Source organism: Gobius niger, assembly GCF_951799975.1.
Source record: "Gobius niger genome assembly, chromosome: 13".
NCBI classification, from domain to species: Eukaryota; Metazoa; Chordata; class Actinopteri; order Gobiiformes; family Gobiidae; genus Gobius; species Gobius niger.
In genome coordinates this window covers 5,933,195-5,959,662 of record NC_136864.1, presented here as the reverse complement: position 1 = coordinate 5,959,662, position 26,468 = coordinate 5,933,195, and the positions used below count along the sequence as shown (strand labels likewise).

The 26,468-nt window shown below is 39.7% G+C and overlaps 2 protein-coding genes and 1 long non-coding RNA gene across 3 annotated transcripts; 1 reads left to right on the top strand and 2 right to left on the bottom strand.

The window, feature by feature from the left end:
- Positions 1-587: 587 nt before the first annotated feature.
- On the bottom strand, positions 588-23,323 carry apol1 (apolipoprotein L, 1). The gene is made up of 15 exons (XM_079569401.1): positions 23,268-23,323; positions 21,023-21,085; positions 20,706-20,783; positions 19,359-19,439; positions 19,258-19,284; positions 18,531-18,578; positions 18,110-18,175; positions 12,130-12,186; positions 10,739-10,825; positions 10,611-10,661; positions 8,904-8,939; positions 4,725-4,793; positions 4,619-4,658; positions 4,382-4,433; positions 588-1,579 (listed from the first exon to the last, which is right to left on the bottom strand). Exons 4-15 carry the CDS (start codon positions 19,437-19,439, stop codon positions 625-627), a joined length of 1,569 nt encoding a protein of 522 aa, XP_079425527.1. The 5' UTR covers positions 20,706-20,783; positions 21,023-21,085; positions 23,268-23,323; the 3' UTR covers positions 588-624.
- LOC306972775 (uncharacterized protein) lies at positions 15,897-17,244 on the top strand (the record flags this gene model as incomplete). Its single annotated transcript, XM_079569481.1, has 3 exons — positions 15,897-16,235; positions 16,324-16,540; positions 17,230-17,244. The coding sequence occupies exons 1-3, from the start codon at positions 15,982-15,984 to the stop codon at positions 17,242-17,244; spliced, it is 486 nt and encodes a 161-aa protein (XP_079425607.1). The 5' UTR covers positions 15,897-15,981.
- Positions 23,324-25,009: 1,686 nt separating the features above from the next.
- Positions 25,010-26,447, bottom strand: LOC306972380. Its single transcript, XR_013793497.1, has 3 exons — positions 26,368-26,447; positions 26,146-26,193; positions 25,010-25,078 (listed from the first exon to the last, which is right to left on the bottom strand). It is a non-coding gene; the product is annotated as an uncharacterized lncRNA (long non-coding RNA).
- Between the last annotated feature and the right edge of the window lie 21 nt (positions 26,448-26,468).

Below are 26,468 nucleotides of genomic sequence, written 5' to 3'. Positions count from 1 at the left end.
AGGAGGGATAGTGGATATACATGGGTGGAAGGACACGGAGGCTAGAGCTGCCAGGAAACAGGAGGATTGGCTGATTAGAGATTCTTTGTAACCCGGTACAAGCTGTAAGAAGAATAGTTCTGATTATTTCATCGGATTTCCTTTTAGTTCCTACTTATTTCCAGCGCTGAACATGTAAATTAGGTGTAAATAATGCTTTGTTAATAACCAGAAGCTTTGGGGCTGCCAATCTTCACTTAATGCCACTCCAAGCTCCATCACTCACAAACCAAATACATGGATAGAAAAGGTGCACCTTTGGCAACAGTATATGACACCCAGAACTAGGATTCAACCACTAAACCTTCAGGATTGTAAAATAATCCTACCACTAAGTCTTTAAATGTGGAATCAAAACGGAATTTAAAGACGTGCGTTGTACCGCAACCTCTCTGTTCCCATGGTCTTTGATTTGTTTCCTCTTCTTCCTCCCCTATAATCATATCTTTCTTCTTCCTCTTCCCCCTCCTGTCCACCCTTGTCAAGTCTTTATTAGGGTAGGGTTAGTACTGATTTTAGCCCTTTTTGTCCTGTGCCATCTCAGAAGTACCAAACACAACTCATAATAAAACTGTAAAATAGAGTTCAGACCCACTCTCTGTTCTCGTAGTCTTTCTTGATCTCTTTCTTGATGCGGTCGATCTCGTCTTCCTCCTCTTCATCCGAGTATTTCACTTCTTTCTTCTCCCCCTCCGTCGGCTGAACTCCTTCCTGCTCCTCTTCGGGTTTCGTCGACGCCTGCAGCTCTTCCCTGATGGTGTTCAGCTCCACCAGCCCGTCGTGCAGCTGGGTCGCCACCTCCCGGATCTTGCCGGCGAACTCCGACTTCGCCCCTTTCTTCAGCTCCTTCGAGTCCTTGGCCACGAAGTAGATATCCATGCCCACGAACAGCCCCGTCAGCACGCCGGTCGCCATGCTGGCGATCTGCACGGCCCGGGCCGCCGTGCTGCCGGCCACGTTGGCGATCTGCACCACTCGCATGATCTCGTTGGCGTTGATGAGGATGGCCTTCCCCGCCATGGCGCCGTCCTCGTAGAACCTGCTGCTCAGCGCGGGGAAGTCGTTGTTGTACGCCGCCTTCTTCATCTTGATCAGATCGAACTGCCGCAGGTTCTCGATCCCTTGCTTGATGAACTTCAGCGCTTTGTTCAGGTCGACCATTTTCTCCTGATAATCCTCCACGATCTTCTCCACCTTCTTCCGATCCATGGAGTTGTTGACCTGGTTGGAGATGCCCGCGCCCGCCGTGGTCAGCCCGCCCGCCGTGGCGATCCCCAGCCCCACCGCGGTGACGATGAGCGACGCGCCCATGGTGACGGGGGCCAGCGCCAGCCCGGTGATGGTGAGGACGCCCCCCGTGGCGCTGGTGGAGCCGCCGGTGATCTGAGCGATCTTGGTTTTCTTGTTGAACTTGTCGAGGCCGTCCGCGATGCCGTTCAGGTCGATGACGTGCTGCCACAGGCTCTCGGCGCGCTCCGAAAACAGCTTGTTGAACACGCGGATGCCCTTTTGGATCTTATCGGCCGTCACCGCGAAAGCCCTGAAAGAGAAGAATCATTTTAATCAAGGCTTTGTGCACTGCCCGGATGAGAAACTGCCTGACCAAGAAAAAGTCACACACTCTATTTGCTTTGATCACAGCACACGTGACCACTGTGCAAAGCCTTCTCCAGCACATCCCAAAGATTCTCAATGGGGTTAAGATCTGGACTCTGTGGCCAATCTGTGTTAAAATGATGTCTCATGCTCCCTGAACCACTCTTTCACAACGTGAGCCCGATAAATCCTGGCATCATCATCTTGGAATATGCCCGTGCCATCAAAGAAGAAGAAGAAATAACCTACATAGCCATAAAAATCTTGGACAAGAAACCGTTCTCCTTTCACCACTGCACTGTTTTAGAGAAGCATCATTTACTCAATTTTGATAACTTCATTAATGTTAAATATGGTTGCCTTGTATATAAAGTATTGCATGGACTTGCGCCACCTCCATTGCAGGATTTCATCAAGCCAAAGTCTGTTAGTGGGATCACGGGCACCAGGGCATCAGCTCGAGGAGACTGTGAGGTTCCACACAGGAGAACCTCCTCTGGACAGACTGTGCTCTCTGTAAAAGGCACCAAGTACTGGAATAGTCTCCCTTCATCAGTCAGAGAGACTCCAACTCTGGCCACTTTCAAAGCACGTTTTAAACTGTGGCTAAAGGTAAACCAGGCCTGTGAACACTTTTAGTTCTTATTGCATTTATTGTTGTCACATTTTGTTAATTGTTAATTGTAAATTGTAAATTGTGTATGTGCTGCCTGCCTAGGGACTACAGATGGAAACGAGCATCCCTGCTATAATCCGGCATATTTACAGTGCTCATGTGCAACTGTTCATCAATATGCATTGTCCCTATCAAATAAATAAATAAAAAACATGTTCAGGTAGTCAGCTGATCTCATTCTTTGGGCACATTCTCCCAAAGTCCCTCAGTCCTAACTGCAACCACGTCGACCGCATAAAAACCTACACAAACACTCAACTTATCCAATATTATCATACGGCTCTTCACAAAGTAAGTAGAACGCTCCATTAACTTGAATGGGATTTTCCAACGTTCTACCGGTCATTCTTTTCTGGTAGAGGATGTAAGAATTACTATTGTGTCTGCCTGTGTAAAACGTATAAATCCATTCGGAGAAGAACAACGTGAACTTTGTGTAATGATTTTGCTTGTGTCATTGTTACATTAATGTCCTGCATTGAAAATTACTGGCAGATCTATGATGGTCAAAGCATAAGATCAGTGATGGAAAGCACTTGCACATACCATCTGAGTCAAGGTCAGTTTGTGCGTCTGGTTTAGAGGCAGGACTAACAGTATAAAATACTATGACAGACATCCATAGACAGACTTCCCATCAAATACTTGTTAAGATGTGATGTGTATTTTGTGCTATTGATCAAATAAAGACTTCTTCGAACGGACACCTTCTCTTGAGTTTCTTATGTCCCGGAGCTGAAGGATCCCAAAAGGACCTCCGAAAAAAATAGTGAGTTCGTGCTTGTAATACAGGTCTTTCATATCACTCCGCACGTAGTCGTCGAGGACACTGTCTCTGTCCTCGTCTCTGTGAGAGAAGTTGGGGGAATCGCTTGTGAAGTTAACAGGACTTACCCCGAGATTCACCACAACTCCTCCTCTCCAACTGCACCTTTAACTAACTAGCTCGGTTAGCAACTAGCAACACGCAAACCTTTGGGAACTATTTGCCGCCGAAATCATTAATTAAACCTTTCGACCTTCATAAAAAGTGTATGAAGTTTATGTTGTGTGTGTTCAGTTGTCAAATGGACGTATAATAAGCGGGACAATGTATAAAACGCTGGTCAGGAAAATAAGTACCTTCAAGTACCGGTTCACCCTGTCCGTACTTATTTTCCCGATGATGACCAGCGTTCTATACCAGGGGTAGGCAAGTTTGCTCGGTCGAGGGCCGTTTTTCTTCATTGTAAAAAGATCAAGGGCCGAACCTGACAATTTTAGCCAAAAGTGAACCTTACAAATGCCGGTGCTGTGCTTAATATATGACCTAATTTGATGTTCTGTTTGGAAATGTTTAAGTAATTGACAGTATTTCTCACATTTTTTTACTGTACTTAACCCCTTAAGTGAACATATTTTCTCCAGTTAGACCATTCCCAAATCTAAAAAGCTTCTTGGGAAAAAAAGCATTAAAGAATCGACAAAAAAGTGATGAAAAAGCAACAGCGTGCAACAAACATGCATAAAAAAAAAAGTGACAAACGCAACAAAAAGTGAAGACAACGCGGCGACAACGTGAGGAAAAATTGTAGATCAGTTGACGGTCTTAGCTTTCAAATGAGGCGTTACTCCTATAGGCTGTAAGCTCCAATCGAGAGGCTTTTTTTTAGATTTGGGTAAAGACAAACTGGAGAAAATGTGCTCGGTTAAGGCAGGGTTAAGGGGTTAAACTCTACTGGTTAAAGTACCTCTGATTTGTTTAAAGTTATTTGTCAAAATCCTCTTGAGGGCCAATGGTTCTATGCTACAGGGCCGGATTTGGCCCCCGGGCCTGACGTTGCCTACTCCTGTTCTATACATTCAATAGTGTTAAGAGCTACAAGGATGAATGTAAAAAGTCATTCCAACCCACTAACGTCTTTGTAGTTTGTGTTTTTCATCTCTGTGCTGCTTTACCATCATGAATCTACAAAACAATCTACAATATATTAACTGTGCTATAAACCTAATGTAAAGGATTGTTTTCTTCATTGAGATTTATTTCATGTCTCAGGTCTTGGGTGTTTTTGTGTTTTCGTTCAAACTTACTTGGCCTCTTCTTTCGGCGTCATGTCGTCGAATTGAGGAGTGTCTTCCCAAGCTGAACAGACAAAAACAAGCACAAGTGAGACTTTACATAATTTGACATTTTGAAAAGTCATTATACTCCAGATTCCCCGCTGGACTGTATTTGTTTTGCCTATTGTTTAAATGTTCTTGTGAAGCCTGAGTAGATCTGCACTCATACTGTAAGGTCCGTGCAAAATCTGAAAACAATTGACTTACTGTCCACTGTGTTCCACCAGTCCATGAGATTATCCCCGTCCTACAGGCAACAGCAGAGTTAATGTTGCGTAAATAGATCTCGTCATGTCTGATATTATGAACTCACTTCACTGTTTTCCGGTTGTGAAGGTTCCACTCTGAACTCTTCCAGTCGGTCAAAGAGAGACTTGTCGCCCTGAAAGAGAAAACATGTAAAAGAGAATCAGTTTTAGCCGATTGTGACAAGAGGTTGTGTGTAGCTGTTCTATAACAGCAGTCAATATGATTTAACAGTGAATGAAGAGGGAATGTTTGCAAGTCTTCCATAGCCCTTTTCCCAGTCGACATTCAAACATTAACTCAACCTCTGATGGACGAGGCTAAGGGTCTGAATGTCCAACACTCATCCTGTTGGCGATTCGGAAAAACAGCTCATGGTTTCTCCTCGAATCATCACTACATCTTCTATACTGTACGTTGGCTAAACTTCAGTAATAATGGATTTCTGCGATAAAGCCCAAACAAACTTACCTGGCTCTGCCATACTAGTCCCTGTCCATTCCACGCAGGGAATTAGTCTGGTCACAGAGCAACTGGAGCAGTTTGAATGGGCTTAATGCGCACAGATTGTCAGTGAAATAAACCAACTAGCAATTAGCGGACGTAACGACAGCCGAAGTCCAATTCACAAAATATTAACTAAATATGAACTCATGTGGAGGCAAAATCCTTGACGACTTCATCCATGATAAGTTTTGGTTAATGTTAATTGAACTAACAACATAGTGGTGCAGCGAGTGACGTAACCTTGTCATTTCTCTGTGATGGTCGTGATTGATTCACCCTTAGCAGCCAGTCAGACACTTGTTTACCTTGTGTGGCCAGACCCACCTTCTTTCGCGCAGAAAAGAAGTGGGTGTGGTTTATCAGGCTACAACCAAACCACTCAAAAGTTTAAGAACTGTTGAAAAAAGTCACATTTAGCATGGTTGGATCTTAACAAGGGTGAAGAAATGGAAGTGAGACAAAAAAAAAAAAAAAACTGACATAGGCTGTTTTTGCAGCTGGTCAAAAGTTTAAGACCACATGCCTTTAAAAGACTGAATCTGTCATTTTGAATTTCTAAAAAGATCCTGAGGGTTATAAAAAGTCTAAAAAGTCAAGTGGAAGAAAACATTTTCCCAGCACTGAACCGGAGGATCCGATTGTCCGTCTGTCAAGACACTGGACGATCCTCGACCCACATTATTGGGCTCCGTTACTGGAGCCTTATAACCAGTGGTTCCCACAGACTCGGGCCTCAGTCTGAAGAATGCTCTTTGTAACATCTGCACAGAACCAGCGGCCGTTTGACGCCCTGCACCACCTGAAGCTCCATTGTTCCACTGAAGAAAAAAGCACCTCAGATCATTATGGCGCCCCCTCCACTGTGGCACCAAGATGCTCGTGCTTCTGCTTGTGATGCCCCAAATGTTAGAAACCATTAGAATAAAAAACAATAAAAAGCTAACTCAATTTTCTTTTTTGTCTCACTCCAATTTCTTCTTGTGGCAAGTTCTACTCGGAACCTTGTTAAGATCCAACTATGCAAAATGTTATTTATTTATTTAGGCTATTTTTTAACTGGTCTTAAACTTTTGATCAGGATTGCATTAAAACAATGTCTAGGTCCTACTGGTGTCAAAAGTAGGTACTGCAAAAAATATATCTTTTTAATGCCTGTTGGGTCCAGGGACAGCATTAAACACTGAATAATAATTTTAAGAAATGACATACGTTACTTGAATTAAGAGATTAAACAACACGACAAAGTAGCCTGACCTCAATATATACTTTTTTTAACACTGTTGTGTAATCATGTTATTTGTATTTGAGATTTTTTTTAAATATAGATTGAAATTTTCATCACAATTTTTATCGCTTTTAATTCCTCTGAGTCGCTTCATTATCTTATATCAGCTACACTGAAGTGAAATTGAATTGAGTAAATACAGTGGAGGGTTTCATTTTCATCACACAGAGGAAGTGTCGATTAGTCTCGCTGTGGTTTTTAGAGAAGTAGATGCCAGACTGTGCCACGAACATGAGAAAAGGGAAGCTCTGAACAGGTCCGGGCACATTTCAGTGTCAGCTCCTCTCGTACAGTAAGAACAACATGCAGCTGCACCGTGTGAGGGGGGAGCCTGTGTGGGGAGGGTGTGAGTACATTTATATAGAGTCCAATATAAAATAATCTGAGCAGTTTAGATTTATGTAGGACTCAGGTCTACATTACATGACTTTGTATGATATTTCTGTCTGGTTTTAGTTTTTACACTGGAAAAATTAATCGGCTTAGACGAAAATAATATTTAACAGGGCAGAATGTTTAGATACAAACAAACAAAAATGATTTCTCTTGCCTTTGACTGCCTCATTTCAAGTGTTGTGGTCTTATTTTAAGTGCACAAATTAATTTCTCTTATTTTAAACAAATGAATGCTTGTTCCTTTGGCTCTCTTACTTAAGGACAGTCCAAACCTGCTCAAAATCAGCATAAATTGATACGGCAGTAGTTAAGTAGTTTTAAAATCTCTGCTTGAGTTCATTTCCGAATTGATGGGTTTTAGTTACATGACTTTTCTGTTCAGGAGCCATTTTCCCTGCAAAATATATATACACATCTTTGTTAAAATGACTCAAGGATCTGACCTTGATTTGAGTAATTAAGTGACAACTAATCGATTACTGTTGACAACTATTTTAGTGATCGATTCGTCATTTTCTAGGAAACACAGACTCAAAAAGAACAAAAATGGCACGACAATCATGTTTTTTTTAATGAAAACCTACTTTGTTTTTAAAGTTAGGGTCTGTAGTGTTTTGTACTTTGTAAATTTCATAAATATCTGTCTGTGTCTCATCCAATCAGAAGCAGAATTAGCACAAAGAACCTCCTACAAACATTCACTTTAAGTTTACTCCATAAACATGTCCTCAAGCGGCGCCACTTTAGCTTTATGTGTAGAAAAAATAATCAGTAGATTCATCGATTACCAAAATACTCGTTAGTTACAGCCCTAACACCGTATATTTACACTTCAAATAAGAAAAAACATGGTATTTCAAGTAATTAAGATTTAATATCTAATTTAAAGTGAAATAAGAGGTTTGTTTTTCTTAATTTAACCTCTTAACTCTAACCTCTAACATCACTTTTTTTGTTGGGCAGTCATCTCATTTTTGTCAAATTTTCGTGACTTTTTTGTCACTTTTTCGTCAAATTTTTCGATTTTTTTTTGGTCCATTTTTTTGTCACTTTTTTGTCAAATTATTCGCATTTTTCTGGTCAAATTCTTATCACTTTTTCGTCTGTTTTTTCTCAATTTTTCATCAAATTTTTCTCACTTTTTTGTCAAATTTTTGTCAATTTTAGTCATTTTTTTGTACATTTTTTGTCACTTTTTCGTCAATTTTTTCTCACTTTTTTCACATTTTCATCCTTGTTTTCGTCTCAGTTTTGTTGCTATTTTCACACCTTTTTTCCAGAAGCTTTTGGAAGGGGGTAAAGCTGGAGAAAATGTGCTCGATTCAGGTGGGAGTTAAGAGGTTAAGCGCATTTCACATTTATTTCACATGCAGATTTTTTTACTTGGCACTTTACTGTCAGATACTCATAATTTAAGTATTTCAATTTAATTAGAAAGTGAATGACTTTTTTTTACCATTCAACACATTGTTTTCCCTTTATTTGATCATATTTTACTCATACTACAGCTTTTTCCTTAAAAATATATATATAAACACATGGTAAGGAGCTACATATTGATACATATTGCGTTTTGTATTACTGCCACGAGACAGACATTTTTTCCCAATTTCAAGAATCCTGCTACACATATAAGATAAAAGAGTCTAAACTAGTCAGAAAGGCTCAGATCTTGTAATATAACTCCTGGATATCACTTTTGACTGTGTAGAGGGGGAAGGGTGCAGACTGCATCTCAGAGGGCCCACGTGGGAAAAAAGGAAAAACATTGTCGACGGTGATGGCGCCTGTGGGGAGGAGAGACGGCCCCAGAGATCTGCAAACACCGGCTTTGTTCAGAGGGAGGAGACGCGTGACCGAAACATGTCTTTGAGCTCCTGCGTCTCCAGGTGACTCAGCGAGGGCGAGTCCGGACAGGCCAGACGGGCCACGCACAGGTAAATACAGGAGAGAGAGAGACAGGAGGGGAATGTGGGGAAGACGAGGCCGACGTGGAGCGCACAGGTAAACAAAGGATAAGAGAAAAAGAGAGAGAGACAATACAGGAGGTTTGTTTACCTCTGCTTCTTCTTCTGCTTTTCGATTGGCTTTAGCCTGAACAAAACAGACACAAACCACATGAATAAGACTTTTAAAAAACATTATACAGTTTAAAAGCGTTATAGTGCACCAACTCTGTGCCTCCAGCATAGAAACTCTGCCCCCAAGATGATTTTGAGAAATATTATTGCACAAATCAGCAATTAAATACACGCTAAAGTACTCTACAATGTGGAAAACAATGTACATTTCTATGGGTGCATGTGACAGGTTTTAATGCTTTTGAATGACTCATTTCCCATTGACACCACATGGTCGGCACGGCAACAGTTTGAAATTGTTTGCCTCTATCCATGTCACTTCCTGTCAGTGTCCAATAAGGAGGTGGAGGAATAAACATCACAAAAAATGGTCAAACTAAAGAAAGCTGGGTAATTTTTTTTTCAAAATCCTAAATATAATTGTGTCTAATGTGTCATATGCACTTTAAACAGTTCCTGACAAAACTCCCCATTATATGTTGCAGACAAACGTAGAGATCGATGGGCCTGGTTTATGAGCAACAACTCACTTCCAGAAAAAAAACGATCAGCCAACACTAATTAAATCCATGTTAAAATGCAGTACAGGGGGGCAGAGGGGAAATCTCGTACAGGGGGACACCTCATACCAGACTGGAGCAGGTCATCCTACAAGCACTTCGTAATCCACATTGTATACTGTACTGCCCAAGTCATTTTGCATTGTTGCAATAGCAATAATAAAATATCAATGTGTTTATTAAAAAAAAGGTGTTTTTTTCCTGTTTTCCAAAAAATAGTGTAATATGAGTTTGGCAATTATGCTATGTGGCTAACGACTTGTAACTTAATCAAACTACTCTCAAATGGCATTCATAGGGACAACGACAAGTTTATGTTTGTGTACGCTCTCAGTAGCCCGGGAATTATCCATTGTAGAGAAGATTTGGTAACGACTGAGTGCAGGACCTAAAAATGTTTACTTTATTGTGATTATACACTAATAAAACATGAACATTGTCCTGAGACTGGGCTTCATATATTATTAACAATCAGAAACACAGAATTCAAGGCTAGGCTTGTGTCCTATTTCAGAAAGTCAATAACATGTTCCCATCTTCTCTCAAAAACCAGGGTTTTTTAATGCATTTGTGCTGTCAAATAAACTTGTCTTGTCCTTTGTATCCATTGCGTGACTGTAGGTGGCTCAGGTTTTAACCAACAGATTGTTATCATTTTACTTGCAGTCATTAAGAGGAGGTGAAGAAGAAATGCTTGGTCTTGAGACTGTCTGGAAGAAATGTCCAGTAAAAGTATTTGGGAGTCTAAAGAGATGTTCACTTTTAGTAGATTTTCCAAAAAGATTGTCCTTAATATCCTTCCAAAAGTTATGTATGGTGGGACAGTCCCAAAAGATGTGAGTTTGATCATCGACAAATCAACAGTTTCTCCAACATTTGTCACTCAAGATACTCTTGGCGACGAAAGATTTTAACGGAGTCCTGAAAAATCTGGTTTTGGTTCTTCCAATCAAACTCAACTTCCGGACCTGGCAGCCCACACCCTTTTGTTTCTTTTGTTTTTAATACATCTTTTGTCTTTTTTTGCAAATTCAGTCTCAGCTTCAGTCAAAAATGTGTAAAAAGCAGCATGGTTTGAGAAACATTTTCAGCTTTTAGTGTCTGTTGACTGTGGTGAAAATTACCTTGACATTAGGCATGAAGGGATTTCGTCTCTTCGGTTTCTTTGCTTTGGCCTGGAACAGAAATCATGTCAATAATAGTTTAAAACACTTGGTATATTTCAATATCATTCCACTGTCGGCAAACCCACCTCTGCTTTGTCACCGCCCTCCTCGTTTTCTTCTTGGGCTGAATCATTTTCAGCTTCTTTTTCTTCTTCTGTTTCCACTGAAGCGAGCTAAAAACATAACATACGATTATGATTAGGACTCAGACCAAAAGTGGGCGATAACAACATTAGACAGGAGTTTGAAATCTGTATAGGAACATCTACACTCTTTCCCTTTCATAAAAATAGCAATAGTACAGTATGTTTTACTGTCTTGAAATTCTAATTCTCAAACACAACATTTTAATGCCACAAACGCTTATATCTGTGTGTTTAATATCTTAAGATTTGCAAATAATCCATCAAACTGAGGGGAAATGCCTACACTCAAAAGCAAATCGCTTTCACTGTGGCATTATTTCAATAAGCGTCTGCAATATCAAAAGATCCAGTGTTGCTTTAACACTGGATCTTTTGATCCAGTTGCATTGATGATGGGAGAGTGTGACCATTGCACAGAGCCTTCTGCAGCACATCCCAAAGATTCTCAATGGGGTCAAGATCTGGACTCTGTGGTGTGAAAACGATGTCTCATGCTCCAAGCACTCTTTCACAATGTGAGCCAGATGAATCCTTGCTTTTTCATCTTGGAATACGCCCGTGCATCCGGGAAGAAGAAATCCACTGATGGAACAACCTGAGCAATATTGAGTCAATATTTTCGAAGCAATGTAGACGTAATGCCCGTTGGAATTCATTTAAATTCCTTTTAATGGCATTTAATGCAGGTTTAAAGTGTTTGGTGATGGATAACATCGTTGTAAGTGTAACTATCATTATATTTCAGTAATGTTCAGTTAATGAAGAAAGAAGTGACATAGGTAGAGGTAAAATTCAGAGCAGTTTGACTCATTCATTTTCCATTGACTGAACTGGTCGGCATGGCAATAGCTAAAATCGTTTGCCTCTATCTATGTCACTTCCTGTCATTGTCCAATAAGGAAGTGAAACTATAAACAACACCAAAAATGGTCAAACTAAAGAAAGCTGGGTAAAATATTTTCGCAAAATCTTTAATATACTTGTGTCTACTGTGTCATATGCACTTTAAGCGAAAAAATTCCCAATTAAACCGACTGGAGCACATTTATTTGACCCTGTTTTAACCAGAAAAATCCGATTGAAATAAAGAATCTCCTTTTTAGGTCAGTCCTGGATCCAGAGAGAACCCTATTATGCATGTTTTAAGTGGTTGGGGAAAGTAATTGCTTTACACAAGGATTAACAACACTCTTGCCATTATTGGATTGAAGTTTCAAATCTCAGCTCAAGTAATGCACTCTCTGTAATATCTTATTTAAGTGGAGCCCCAAGTCCAATAAACCAAAGAAATAAGGTGTAAAATGTGCGTGTAAGAAACCGCTGGCTTGTACCTTAGCTCCTGTGCGCGGCATGAAGGGATTGTGATGTTTCGGTCTTCGCACTTTGACCTGGAAAACAATGTCGGAGTAAGATTAAAGTCACGGGATGAAGCTCTACAACCGGACAAACCACATTGTTCTTCTGCCTCTGGAAATGAAGCATGAGACAAAACAGAGTCATTGCAAAAACGGTCACATGTTAATTTAGACACACTTTTCAGAGGTGGGTAGATAATGTTGAAATGTGACCCAATTTGAAGGTTGAAGTAGTCACAAATACTTAAAAATATGCTGGGTTTGTGCAATGTTTAGGCATTGCAAAGATATATAACCATTAAATAAAAACATAGGAATGAAGGAAAACTTGGATGTGTAAAAAGAAATGGACAGAACTTCAACTTTAGAGCCACAATTTGAACAAAGCTGAAGATTTACAATAATTCTCATTCACAATTGAGAGCTGAATGTGATTTGGACCATAATTTTAGTGTTTTTGATCCATTCCTGGAGTAAAAGATGATCATTATGTCATTATTGTCAAAAACTTAATGCCTGTTTGAACCTATTATAATGTTTTTAATGACATTTAAGGTCTAGGACTAGTATTTCACAACATGAACAGACCAAACTCTAATTTCCAATCAATAAATATAAGAATATCATATTGGAAGTAAAATGTAAATGTAACTCATGGTTTTCAGGCAGGAATCCCGAATCAAAGAAACAGGAAGTCAGGTTAAATGTCACTAAATCTGCGTGTGAGAACTTCGTGACAATAATAAGGAACAAAAAGTTGCTGGAAGTAGATTTTCTAGATCCCGTTTGGACAAAACACAATGTCTATTATTAGTATTATTTGTAATACTTTGGGTCTCATTGTCCATTGTAAACAAGCTTCACCTTTAGATGTTAACGCCATGATTCACACACCATCAACACTATTTAGTAGACAACAACAATCAAGGCCATTGTTATCAAATTGGCCTCCTAATGTTACCAGATTAGGCAAAACAATACATAAAAGGATCCTCTATGTATAACCACACAGTGGAAAAAGAATAATCAAAGAAATAACATGAATGCGTTCGAGAGGATAGATGAAAAATAGGCAGCAGTCTGGATGTTTTATGAAGTGTTATGCAGGAGAAGTTTATCTACCATCGGTGCAGGACCCGGAGACATGAACTCGAGACATTGTGCAAGTCCTACAATTGAAGTCTATCTATGCTTCCACAGAAAAGGGATAAATACCCTCTCGAGCGTCATACTGTTACACAAGGAAACACTCAGTGGCTGAGAGTCTGAGCACCACAGTCAAGGTTATGACAGAGATAGTACGACTTTACAGCCTGACCCAATCTATTATAGAAAACGCTATCTCAATGGCCGCCGCCTGGGCGCCGCCATGTTTATTTCCCATACCGACTTTGAAGCTAAGCAGGGAAGTGCCTGGTTAGGACTGGGATGGGAGACCGTTTGGGAACACCAGGAAGCCTGGCGACAGTACTGAGTGTGTGCGTGGTTGGTGGTGCTGCTGTCCGAGGACAACCCGCTGTCACAAAAACGCGAGTGCACGAGATCTGACTGCCGTGCGTGTGCGCGCATCCAAACAGGGCGATGTGTGTGTGCGCGCGTGTGTGTTCGTGCGTGTGTGTATGTATGTGTGCGCGCGCATCCAAACATGGCGATGTGTGCGTGTGTGTGCGTGTGTGTATGTATGTGTGTGTGTGTGTGTGTGTATGTGTGTGCGTGTGCGTGCGCGCCCAAAACCTGCTCAAACACGAGCCTCTAATCAAACGCGCTGCTCCGACTGATTTATCCTCCGTGTGAGTAAAAGCGAAAATGACAATACAACTTAACGAGCGCATGGCCTGCACTGCGTAGTTTTTTTTTTCTTTTTTTTTTCTTTGCTGCTGTACCATTGGTTTTCTATTTTGCTTTCACGTATTGTGAGCCCAGAGGTACATTTTATTCTAAAGCAGCTTTGAAGCATTGCCAATTTTATTGTAAGGTTATAAATACTGTCTAATAACGATCATTAGGCTATTCCAGTTCAAAACCTACACATTATTATTTTTATTGTCAACTACCGTGATGGACCAAACCACGGGTCCTGCACCGTCAACCACACCGTTAGAGCTGAACCCCTAAAATTTATCCATAATTATTCCACTGTCTCTTGAATCCTGTTCCCCGAGTTTAGCGACAATATTGTCGTAGTTTATAAGAAAGGAGTACTGGCGCATCAAACACTCCAATTGCAGTTTGTTTGAAATTGTTTTTTGCCTTCATTCTTTTACTCATTTGTAGTGGCCATAGTTTTTGGAATGGTTAAGGAACCACTGGTCTACACCTGAACTGTGTGACGGGTTGGACATTTCTTTGTAATCACTCCTAATCTCAGAATATCAAATGTGGAGACTAGCGAGGCCCGGCCAAAGGCCCGGCCAAAGGCTAGTATGATAAATAATGATTTAATAATATCCTCTAACAGAATGGACCGACTTATTAAGAGATCAAATCTAAAGTTTGAGTAGACTTGGTCTAGTCTTGAATCATTGCCAATTGAGCAAGCATTTTTTTTCTTAATTCAGATTATTTGGTATAATATAAGGTCATTTTCGAAGCAGTCAGAGGGAAAACAAATGAACTTTCTCCCATTTGTTTACCATCACTTTAACAAACGCTGAATTATGATACTATTTATTTACAAAATAAAGATACAGAGACATGGAAAGGAACAAAGTGGTTCAACAGCCCATAAATACTTAAAAACAGGCCATGCTAACCAGGAAACTACTTTAGCTTCATGCTACATATGCTAACGTTAGCTACAAGTGCAAGTACAAGTTTTTGCTTCTACTGAAGAATTTGTAGTAAAAAAAATCATCTATATAGACCAGTCTATCTTCCTATCTAATGTATTGTGAAGACGATGTAATTACAGTACATTTGTTGTATTTCTTTTGTCACTTGGTGTTATCAAAATTAAAAAAAATAAAAATCCATATGGACAGTTTGGTTTTACTTTATTTGTGAGTGATAAATGTGTTAATAATCCAACAGAAAACAGCTAAAAATAGTGAAAACTTGCATTTCTCTTTAGAAGTTTTCTTTCCCTCGGCTAGGCCACGCCCCCTTGTATAACGTGTTACCATCTGTATTCAACTGATTCCTCACTAACACATTTTGCAGCATCCCAATTCTTCACAAGGATGAGTTTGTGAGCACATTTCACGACCTACAAATGCACTTACTAAAAGTTAGCTTCAAAACTAGCCTTGAAATAGATGCTAATTCTTTACATTACTGTTGTCTAGACTTTCTTTAAAAATAGTTTTGTACATGTTTGAAAAGGAAAACTCTCCTGATGTCTATGGAAACCACATTTGATTTGTGCTGATTTGTTTAAAGCACATTACCATAGCAACGCACTCTTACTGTTTGAAAGTGGATGATTTTAGCTGTGACTTTGTTACTTTAGGAGATTGTCCTGGTAAGTCCTATGTTTAATTAATCCCGTATGTTAAAAAGGTTTGTTTTAGCGCATTCTGAAGAATCAGTTTTGTTAATGTTGGCCTTAATCCTGATGTTAGATAAAGCTACTGTTCAAGCTAGTTTCATGCTGATGTATTCAGATGTTTGTTTGCTAAATGTAGGGACCAGCAGTTTCTCCCCCCCCCCTATTTATGTCCTAATAATACAATAAACGATGCAATCTGCTGACAATACAAACATGGCGGGTTTTTACATTTTTGACGCTAAATCTGTAATCTATTGTCTCTAAGTAGCTATTGACAGTTATTGTTTCGTCTGTTGTCTCTGTTCAGGACTGAGGTGGTCGCAGTTTGCGAGTTTGTAAAAATGTCTAAACTCCAAACGCTGAGAGCTTTGGTGATCGAGCGTCTGGCCGCGACGGCTGAAGAGATATCTGCGCTGTTTGAAAGAACCACAGCGGAGTATCAGGAGGAGCTTTCTCGCTCCAAAGAGGAGAATCAGAGAAGACAGCGGCTCCTGGACCAGGCCCTGAGCCCAAGAATCCTGTTGAACCAGGGTCCATGGATTAAAGAGGAGCCAGAGGAGCACAGCGTCTCTCAGGAGGAAGAGCAGATGCCAGTGTAAGTCCAACACTTTCAAATACGTCCAAATTTACTGACTAATTGTTGGCAACAGAGTTTAATGTATGTATTTTAAATCATGTTTCAGGCCTGTTCCAGAGTCCAGTGCTGTCTGTATGAAGAGTGAAGAGTCTCCGTTTGAGCAGCTGATGGAGACAGAGGCTGACGGAGACGACTACAACCAAGTCCAGAGCAGAGACAGAAGAACCAAACCCCACAACAAGTCTACACCAGAGACCACTGTCCGCAATGAAGACAAGTCAAGACCTGACGGCGCTGAGCAGAAGAAGAAACACCAGTGCTCAGTTTGTAACCAGAGATGTAGGGGTAGGATAGATTTACAAAAACACATTAGAGTACACACAGGAGAGAAACCTTTCTGCTGTTCAATCTGTCAGAAAGCATTTGCTCAAAAAGGCAATCTACATGTACATTTGAGAAAACACACAGGAGAGAAACCCTTCACTTGTCCGACCTGCGAGACAAAATTTTCACAGCCCTCAAACCTTAAGGCACATCTGAGAACACACACAGGGGAGAGACCTTACAGCTGTCCAACCTGTGAGAAAACCTTCACACAAAAAAATAATCTAAATACACATAGAAGAACACACACAGGAGAGAAACCCTTCGCTTGTCCGACCTGCGAGACAAAATTTGCACGGCACTCAAACCTTAAGGCACATCTGAGAACACACACAGGGGAGAGACCTTACAGCTGTCCAACCTGTGAGAAAACCTTCACACAAAAAACTAATCTAAATACACATAGAAGAACACACACAGGTGAGAAACCCTTCGCTTGTCCAGTCTGTGAGAAGACCTTTGCTCTGAAGCGAAACCTCCAAAGACACATGAAGACCCACTGAGGACTGAGGACTGAGCCCAGTGGATCACAGCGCATCTAAAATATATCTCTGATGTCTATTCTGTATGTGATCCTGCAATAAAAAGAAATTCTGCATCATTTGTGTCTCAGCTCTTTCATTCCCAGCCTCTTCCTCAATAACCCCCTAGTAATTCCACAAACAGCTGAGCTTACAATATACTACAGGGGGACAAAACCAATGACTTAAAATCAGGCACAGGGCATTAAAGTAGCAAACCAAAATGCATTTCACCTGCAGGAAAAACATAGTAATGGCCTTTAAATAATGTGTAGTTATCGTGGGTATTTCTGGTTGTTTTAAGATGTGATTTGACACATGTTTACTGTAGGCAGTACTGTACCGACGTCCTCCTGGGATCAAAAACATGTGAACTTTATTCAGTAGAAAAATATATCCATAATCTAGCGCTTGTTAAAGATACAGAGACATGGAGAGGAGCAAAGTGGTTCAACAGCCCATAAACACTAAAAAACAAATATGGTAACCTTAGCAACAAGTGCCGTTTTTTGTGTCTACTGAACAATTTCCTGTAAAAAAACATCCACATGGACCCGATTTTGACTTAAAGGTACACTGCGTAACATTTTGGACTATACTGTTGCGGCAAATGACACAGATAATGCTGTTACTGCAGTGTGTAATAAAATAATGTGACGAAAGGCAGCAGAATTTGAGATATAAACAGGTTAGTTTCTCATCCAAGTACATCTCCATGGAGACGAGCTGGAGACATACTCACTCCCAGTAAAGTTTACAGTCATATCTTAGGAGGGTGAGCCTCATAAATGTTTGTTTGTACATTTATCAGGTATTTTTCAACGATGAAAATATCTGTCATAAAATAAATGCTTGTATCTCAATTTTATTTATTGGGTAAAATCCTACTCAGTGTGGCTTTAACTTTGTTAGTGTGCCACCAGAAAACGGCAAAAAAGGTTTTCTTATGTGAGTTTTCTTCCTCTCGGCTAGGCCACGCCCCCTCACCTTTTTCTTCTCTTCCTCTTTGTCCTCGGTTTTGTCGTCATCCAGACCTTCGTCGTCGGATTTGTTCTGATGGGAACAAAGCAAGTTTAGAACAAGATAAGGATGTGTTAAAGTGCATAAAATTACACTAGAAAGGTGAGAAAACTAAAGAAAACAACGAAAGACTAATTATTAGAATAGAAATTAAAGCAATCAGTGCAGCTAAAAGGCTTTCAGTGTCATATGCAGCTAAATAGAAGCATTTCCAGCCTGGATTTGTCAGAGTTGGGGCCTCACCATGTTTGTTCCTTGCTCTGGCATGTATATTAATATTGCATTAGATGGATGAAGATGCGTATCCAGGTACAATGAAAGAGAAGTTGAGTTTTAAGCCTGTGTTTTGTCTTTATATGTCATGGATTTGTCATGTTGCTTTTCTTACCAGAGTCGGATACAGCCGCCCGTGCTTTGGCACAGTGTCTTCAGAATCCTGCGGGAATAAAGAATAATGTAAGTGACAAAGAGCACAAAAAATAACCCGGCGGTACCACAAAAAAGTCATCCAGAACTAAGTACAATTTCTTGAAGTAAATGTGTCCTTGAGTGGCTCATTTCAAGAAATTGGTCCATGAGGTAATTTTTTGTTCTACGCTTAAAATGATTAAAAAGAAAACAATTCAAGTAAATGAGGACTTATTTCAAATAATTTTGTGTGCAATGAGCACAGTGGAAGCGTCACAATGAGCGCTACAGGAAACAACAAAGGGACATTGTGGGTGTGATTAGATCTTTTAACCTTAATTTAAGAGTAAAAACCTCGTCTCCTGGTCAGAGTTTCTAAAATTTGTTTCACAAATCTAGGACAGATTCACTTATTTATTATACTCATAGAAAATTGTTCTTTACTTTTTGCACATTTAGTTGAAGCCTCATATCTCTGAATTGACCTTTGATATACAATCTTTTGTAAACTTTTTGTTCACAGTCCATAAAAAAGACCCATTTTTTTTACAACATTTAGTTATTCTGCAATTAATATTAATACTTACTAAATTGACTTGCTAATCATTTCAACTTTCAGACCATTCATTATCCATATCTAAAGTTATATAGACCAAAAACTTTCTCATTGTTAAATATACTTTTTGACAAATCTGAAATGTACATACCTGGTTCTTTTGCGCTCGGTTCATCTCCTAAAAATGATAAGAAATGTCAGTATCTTACATTTCTTTTATATTTTGCAGATTATAGAGAGTAGTCACTGCACCTCTGTGGAAGGTCTGGGAGGAATCGCGGGGGTTTCTGAAGGCTTGACTCTCTTCTCTTTCGAAACGGCTTCCTTGTTCATCTTTAAAGTCAAATTCATAAACAAATCTCAAACAGGCTTCACGTTACTCTTAAAGGGACAGTCCACCATTTTATTATATGCTATTGTATCATGATTTGAGAGACGAGAAGAGATTTTAAGTGTCAAATGGCCTATTCTGTTGGCAGAAAATTTTACTTGCCTCCGGAAATCAAGAGAAGAAGAAATACTTATTTATGGAATTATATGTTTATATTTATATCAACATGTGCAGAGTAACTAAAAAAAAGTTTGGTTTTGGTTGCAACGTTCCTGTTAAGCACATATCAGCACTGGATTCACTGGAATAATGACCATCTTAAATTAGATAAATACTTAAAATCACTTGAATCAAGGTACTTTATGTCAAGTTTGAGTCAGATTGAACTAACGTAAGATCAGATAAAAATGCTAACGACATTGGAACAAGCAGAAATCTCACTTAACATCAATAATCTGAGTTAAGAAGAAATGTGCTTGTTCCACTGGCAGAAGGAGGTTTTATCTGATCTAAGACTAGACCAAATCTACTCAACCTAGATTTAATCTTCTGCCAATAAAACAGAGTCAGAATTTCTCTAATTAACCTCTTAACTTCCACCTGACTTTGGTTTCTTCTAGAAGTGCCTTGAAGGTGAAAACAACGCAACAAAAATCTTCAAAAATCCGCAACAGAAATGTTTACCAAAACGCAAGAGAAATATGGCAAAAATGACACAAAATCGTGACAATAATGCAACAAAAATGTTCACAAAAACGCCTTATTTGAAAGCTATGAACTCCAGCTTCACCCAAATCTAAAATCTTCTCAACTGAACTGGAGAAAATGAGCCTGGTTACGGCGGAGTTAAGAGGTTAAGGACAAAGACACAATATATTACTTAGTTCCAGTAATTTTAACAAATCAAGTTCTTCTATGGACCATTATATTTAGGTATAAAAACAGAACACTACACATACACAGGGAAATGAATCATCTTAGATCTGAAAATGGCTTAAAAGTGCTTAAAATAAGAGGAGATTTTGAGTGGATGGTGATTATATATTGCCAATGTCTTGTCTAGGACTTTTTTGTCTGATTTCAAGTGCTGTTTGTCTTATCGTAAGTGCACAAGTTTTAATTTCTCTTCTTGAAGCGAAATAATCCTTATACAAAATGGTCCAAACCTGCTCAAAATCATTTTATATGCCAAATTACTTATTTAAAATGGTCATTTCTATTATCTAGCCTCATTTAGCTGATGGAAGTACAGAAATCTTGGTACAAACCTCGTTGTTGGTTCGATTTGGCACCAGTATCGTCTCGCTCCGGTCTCTCTGCTCGAACTGTGGCACTTTCTTTCTAACCTACAAAAAGGGAAATGCACCAAAAGCACAGTTTGAGTAACAAGCGCAAGAAAAGAGGTTTGGCCAATAAGGCTGCGTTCAAGGCCGTCAAGATTTTTATGCCATAATCAGTAATTACAAAAAAAAAAAAAAACAGCTACACAAACATCACGATCTTCTGATGTCAAACAAGTGCAAATGTTACAGAAGGAGTTCCTTTTTATGCTGTGATTTTGTGAATGATGCAGAAATGTACTGACCGTTTTTGGTTTCTCTTCCTTCTCTTTGTCCTTTGGCGTCTCCTGCTCCTCTTCTTCTTCTTTCTAAATGCAACAAATAAACATTAATTACCGGTTGTACTTTTTAGTTGCTATATTTTGCTTTTGCCAAATCAAATTGAAGGTGATGTTAGAATGATGTTCCTTTGTCATGAATATCCTGTTCCTTTGTCCCACTTTTTCCCCAATGTTGCCAAGTGAATTTTACACATAGAGGATGAAATCATATCTATTCTCTTAATATCAAATGCACAAAATCAGGTGTCCTAATTGGATATTATATGGGTTATTTCTACCACTATGTGAGATTCTGGGCCAAAACGTCAAATTAAAAAGCAATATTAAAAAAATGAGAGAGTTGTAACTCGGACTGATTGCACGCACACAAAGGGCCTATCTCACCGGTCTGGAGACTAGTTGGAGACTCGAGTCGCTGCTGGTCACGGAAAAGTCTCTGAGACGTCCCCGGGCAATAAGGCGAGTCTCCAGGTAGTCTTGGTGAAAAGTTTGATTTCAGTGGAGTCTCCACATGGTCTCTGAGAGGTCTACGTGATCTCAAGCAGCTGTGGCCATGATCTCAAAGAGACTCCATACGACTCTTTGAGATTTCCTTGGTATTTGACTTTGCAGGGATGTCACAGAAACGTCTCTCAGGTTGAGGACAACAAATAGTGTTCATGACATAACTGCTTGAGACCTCGGAGACCTCTTGGACACCATGCAGAGACTCGGAACCGGTTTTCATGGAGATTAAACCTGGAGACTCGCGTTATCTCCAGGAGACGTCTCGAAGACATCTCAGTGACCAGCTGCAACTCGATTCTCCAACTTGTCTCCAGGCAGGTGAGATGGGCTTTTAAGGATCTATGTGCATTTTGAGCAGTTCTGAGATGTTTAGGTTTTACGTTTGACAACGCAAAGAACAAATAAAAATGGGTAATACGTTTCTGCTTGTAAAAATCTTGAAAGAAATAATAATAATATAAAAAATTGTGCCAATCTCTGTCAGATTGGAAGGTTTTTGCCATTTATTGTGTCTATTTTTTACACAATATTCTTCTGCGATATATTCTGGTCACTCTTTCATAAACATAAAAGAATGCTACAGATTAATTGGTTAAGAAATCAAATTTTTGTTCAATCTCTATTTGTTTTTGCATTTGAATGAGCGCACACTGGTCATAGACGGCTCGATCCAGGTGTGAGTCGCGTGACAAGAAAATCAGCGCCGGAGAATGCAGGATTACTCAAACAGGCAAGAATGAGACAAAACACAACTCCAGGTCTGTTCATGACAAGGAAACAACATTGTAACATGACGGAAAAACGTTGATTGTGCAGAATACAGAATGAAATAACAAGGCCATATAAGATTTCATGTTTCTGTAGACCCTTTAACTAGTTAAGTCGCAAACAACTTCTAACAAAACAAGCACAAATTATTAAAAGCGCTTTAAGAGGAGACACGATAAAACTCACATAAGAAATTAAAGGGTCTACAGAACATTTTACCCCAAAATATCTGCAGTTCCCGAAAGACTTTTTCCCACTCAAAAACAGCAGTTACAGCATTTGTGAGTTGCTGAATGACTGTGCACAAATCCACGTAGCTGCTGTTTTTGTAGCTAAAGTTTTCCATTTTAGTGTTAATGAACACAATGTTAGCTTTACTGAGCCTCTCGATCGTCCCCCGTCACCAGTTTTCACGGTATAAAAAAACAATAAGGACATTACGTGATGCTTCTGGCTGGATTTGAATGGGTTTAGCTTATTTATGGCTCCCACCACAGCGTTCTGACACAAAAACAACATTACAGTACGATAAAAGGCGTGTTCGTGAGTCACAGCTTCACCCGAGAACAGACGGATTAAAAGGGAGTCGTTTATTCAGATCTTCCCAGGGTTTGTGCTCAAGTGCATGTCGGGTAATTCGTTTCCTCTGAGACCTATTTAACCAGGAAGTAGGGCACAGTTCATTTCACAGTGCACATTATAAACAGGAGCACTTCCTTGTTTACATCATGCTGCCTTGTGTTCTTCCATTAGCTTTAAAGGCTTTTATAAACTCTATCAGGTCAAATTAAAAAACGTTATTTATCCCACCGTGAATTAAACACTGTTCGTATCCGTTGTCCCGGGAGACAGAGATTATACCGCCGGTCCCGCTGTGTCTTCACCCGGCCAAAACGCGATCCAAACAAAAGTGTTCACTCCCTTGCCTAAATACCTGCTTGTGCTCCTTCGGTTTATCATTTTCTTCCTTCGTGTCATCGTCACTCAAGTCTACAGATTTCTCAGTCTGAAAAACAAAGCATTTGGAAAAATAAAGATACGCTTTAAAGTCCTGAAAAGAAAATGTGTCCTGTATGTTTGGCTCGTCCTTTATCATAAGCAGTAATAATTATAAATCCATTGCCGTGGCTGGGAAATATCTTTAGATCTTGAGAAAGATTGTTCAGGAGCAGCTAGCTGGAGGATTTAGCCTATTGGGCATGTTTTAGGTTGATAGGGGAATGGCAGTCCACAGGGGAACCCACACAGAAGAGTAGCTGGATATCACTCTTCAGGCTCACAATTTCGAGGGGGTTTCTGGGCGGGGGTGTATCTGGGGCCCAGTGAAAAAAAGTCTAAACACGCCCCTGTTCCCGACTGTTGCTCCTGACAGGTCTAACTCTAAACACAGCGAAGGATGAGCCAAATGCAGAGGATACATTTCCCTAAGTGATGATGTCATCGCTCCACTCCCAGGTCCAACAAAACCTGAGCCTTGTTCACTACAATGGGATTTAGCTGATTTGTCCTGCTGTAGAGCCAACTACAAATGCTCTTTCTAAACATCTGATCTCCCAGAAATATTACTTTTACTCTGAATTGTTTTAGTAAGTCTTTTCTGACATGAATTATTGTTTCCATACAGTATGAAGGCTTATTTAAAATATTAAAATATCTTGTGATGTCACACTTAACAAACGTATTAACAAAAAGCTCTAGACAGGACGTTGCCATGGTAATCCATTGGAACGTCCAGCTCAGGCGGCCATATTGTGACTGTCCATCCTACTCAAGAACTGAGACTAGGCCTTTTTTTATACCAGTACTTTAACGATACTTGGTTAACGATACCGATACCTGAGCTATACTTTTCTTTCTATACCTATTCTAAAATATTTGTCATCGAGAACCAGAAAACAGAACAATAATGTGAATTTATACCATGAAAGACGCTTTGCTTTCATTTTGTATCATTTACCTGCTAAACAAACAAGTTTAGCATTTTTACTATTTGGTGTTAAATAAATGTATTGATAATTAAAGGCCCAATACCTGATCTTATTATATATTTTTGCTCACTTTGTTTGCTTTCAGTGGTGGAAAAGTTTACATTGTTAGTTGTGTCTAAACTTTCTGAACACATTTCTTACATCCCAATATTCCAGATGAGTTTCTAAGCACATTTCACAACTTTCAGGGTCACTTTACTGGGTCACTGCTACAATAACGCTAAAAACAACTTGCCTGCTAGCTCTTGTGTGGAAAAACAAACAAACTGCAGCATCACAAATGTCTACTTTTACAATTCCACCAGAATAATATCAGGTACAGGGCCTTTAATAATGGAAGTGTCAGTGCAATGTAATGCCTCATAAAACAGAGCCCAGAGCAGTGTTTTATTTCTTTACATTTGGCTAATCAGACAATCGCAAGATGGCCGCCACATCTGCCACGACAACGGTTCAAATGTCACATCTAGAGCTTTATTACGGATCTGTGGCTTTGACGCTCTTTAGCTACACGTGTGACAACTGTAACTACCATAATGCTAATGTGACAGTGAGTGTTTACCTTGTGTTTGAATGGGTTCAGCTTCGTCATAGCATCTGCAAATTTACTCTGAGCCACAAAACAAACACAGCTGAAATAAAGGCATGTTGTACTGAACAGTAAACACAGGGAGACTTCACCGACCTGCTGTTTGCCGCTCGGCTGGTCCTCGCCGTTGTCCGACACCTCCTCCGCGTCAGAGTCAGAGCTTTTCTCCTGAAACACATTTAGATCGTTTTGTGCATATGTAAAAATTGATAACCATACATTAATAGGTGTGATAATACCACAGTTGTTCTGAGATATGGCTGTTATTTAGAGGCTCACTGACCACTTCTAATCAATCACATTCACAGAGGTAAGATGGGTGAATTGTCTTGCTCAAGGACACAATAACAAAGCACAAAACTAGTAGGAATCAAGCCGCCAAACTATGTTTTTTAGCGCAGTGGTTTTCAGCCCAAAAGGGGGTTCTGGGCTTTTGCTATTGATCATTTCTTGATTGAGTTTTTGATCGTGAGCCGTGTGTGAATGTGTGAATCCACATGTGATGCGGTTTTTAACATCATGCATACAATAAATTAGTTGGTTTCGAGAAGTTGCGACCCCTCCTGAGCTACAGTCACCCCATGCAAGATTACACTATACTTGTTGTGAGGAGTCAAAAATATGCAGGATCTGAAAATTAAATCATTTTTTCTGTATCAGGTCACATTTTAGAGTCAAGTGTTGAGTCAAGAGTTTTTGTAATAATCGTTTTTCCATACTGGGGATTGCTTTATTTTAGTAGTTTTCATTTGAAATAAGATTCGGTATACCAAAATATATGTACAAATGCAGCAAATAATGTTACAACCTCAGTCTTCCCCAAACTGTGGACGGACAGGCACCAGGATGAAGACATTATGAAGACAATAAACTTCGGCAACATTTGGCCGAGGGGTGCAAAATTGACTTGACCAAAACCAATGTGATATATGGATTCAGCACATCAAAATAGTCCTAAATCAGCTCACAAAACTCGCCCGAAGGCAACTAATTTCGGCTGCCTGTATGCGTGATCTCGTCCTTTTGGTCATTACCCAGCTCTCATGACCATAGGTGAGGGTGGGAACGAGCTTTGTCCCAGACTCAGCTCCCTCTTCACCACAACAGTCCGATACATCAACTGCATCACTGCTGACGCCGCATCGATCCGTCTATCGATCTCACTCATGAACTAGAACCTCGAGGACTGTCTGAGAGGAAAGTTTCATTTGTGTAAATATGTTTCCAGTACTGACCTGTTTGTCTGAGTAGAAAGTGTTCTTCATCATGGCACTGAAGCCGTTCTGAAACAAGAATTTATTGATTAACAAGTATACATTTGATTTTAAGGATTGTTATTGTCCTCGAAGGGAAATTTGTCCTCAGCATTTGACCCATAAAGTCCTGTTCAACCCCATGCTATCAGTAATATTTCATAATACATAAAAATGCAAGAGAATGATAGTTTTGTTTTGTACCTGTTTGGCCTTTGGTTTCTCTGTAGTTTCTTTGGCCGATGATTCATTCTTATCACCTTTTTCTTCTTTGTCTTCCTTCTAATATAAAACAATAGGAGACA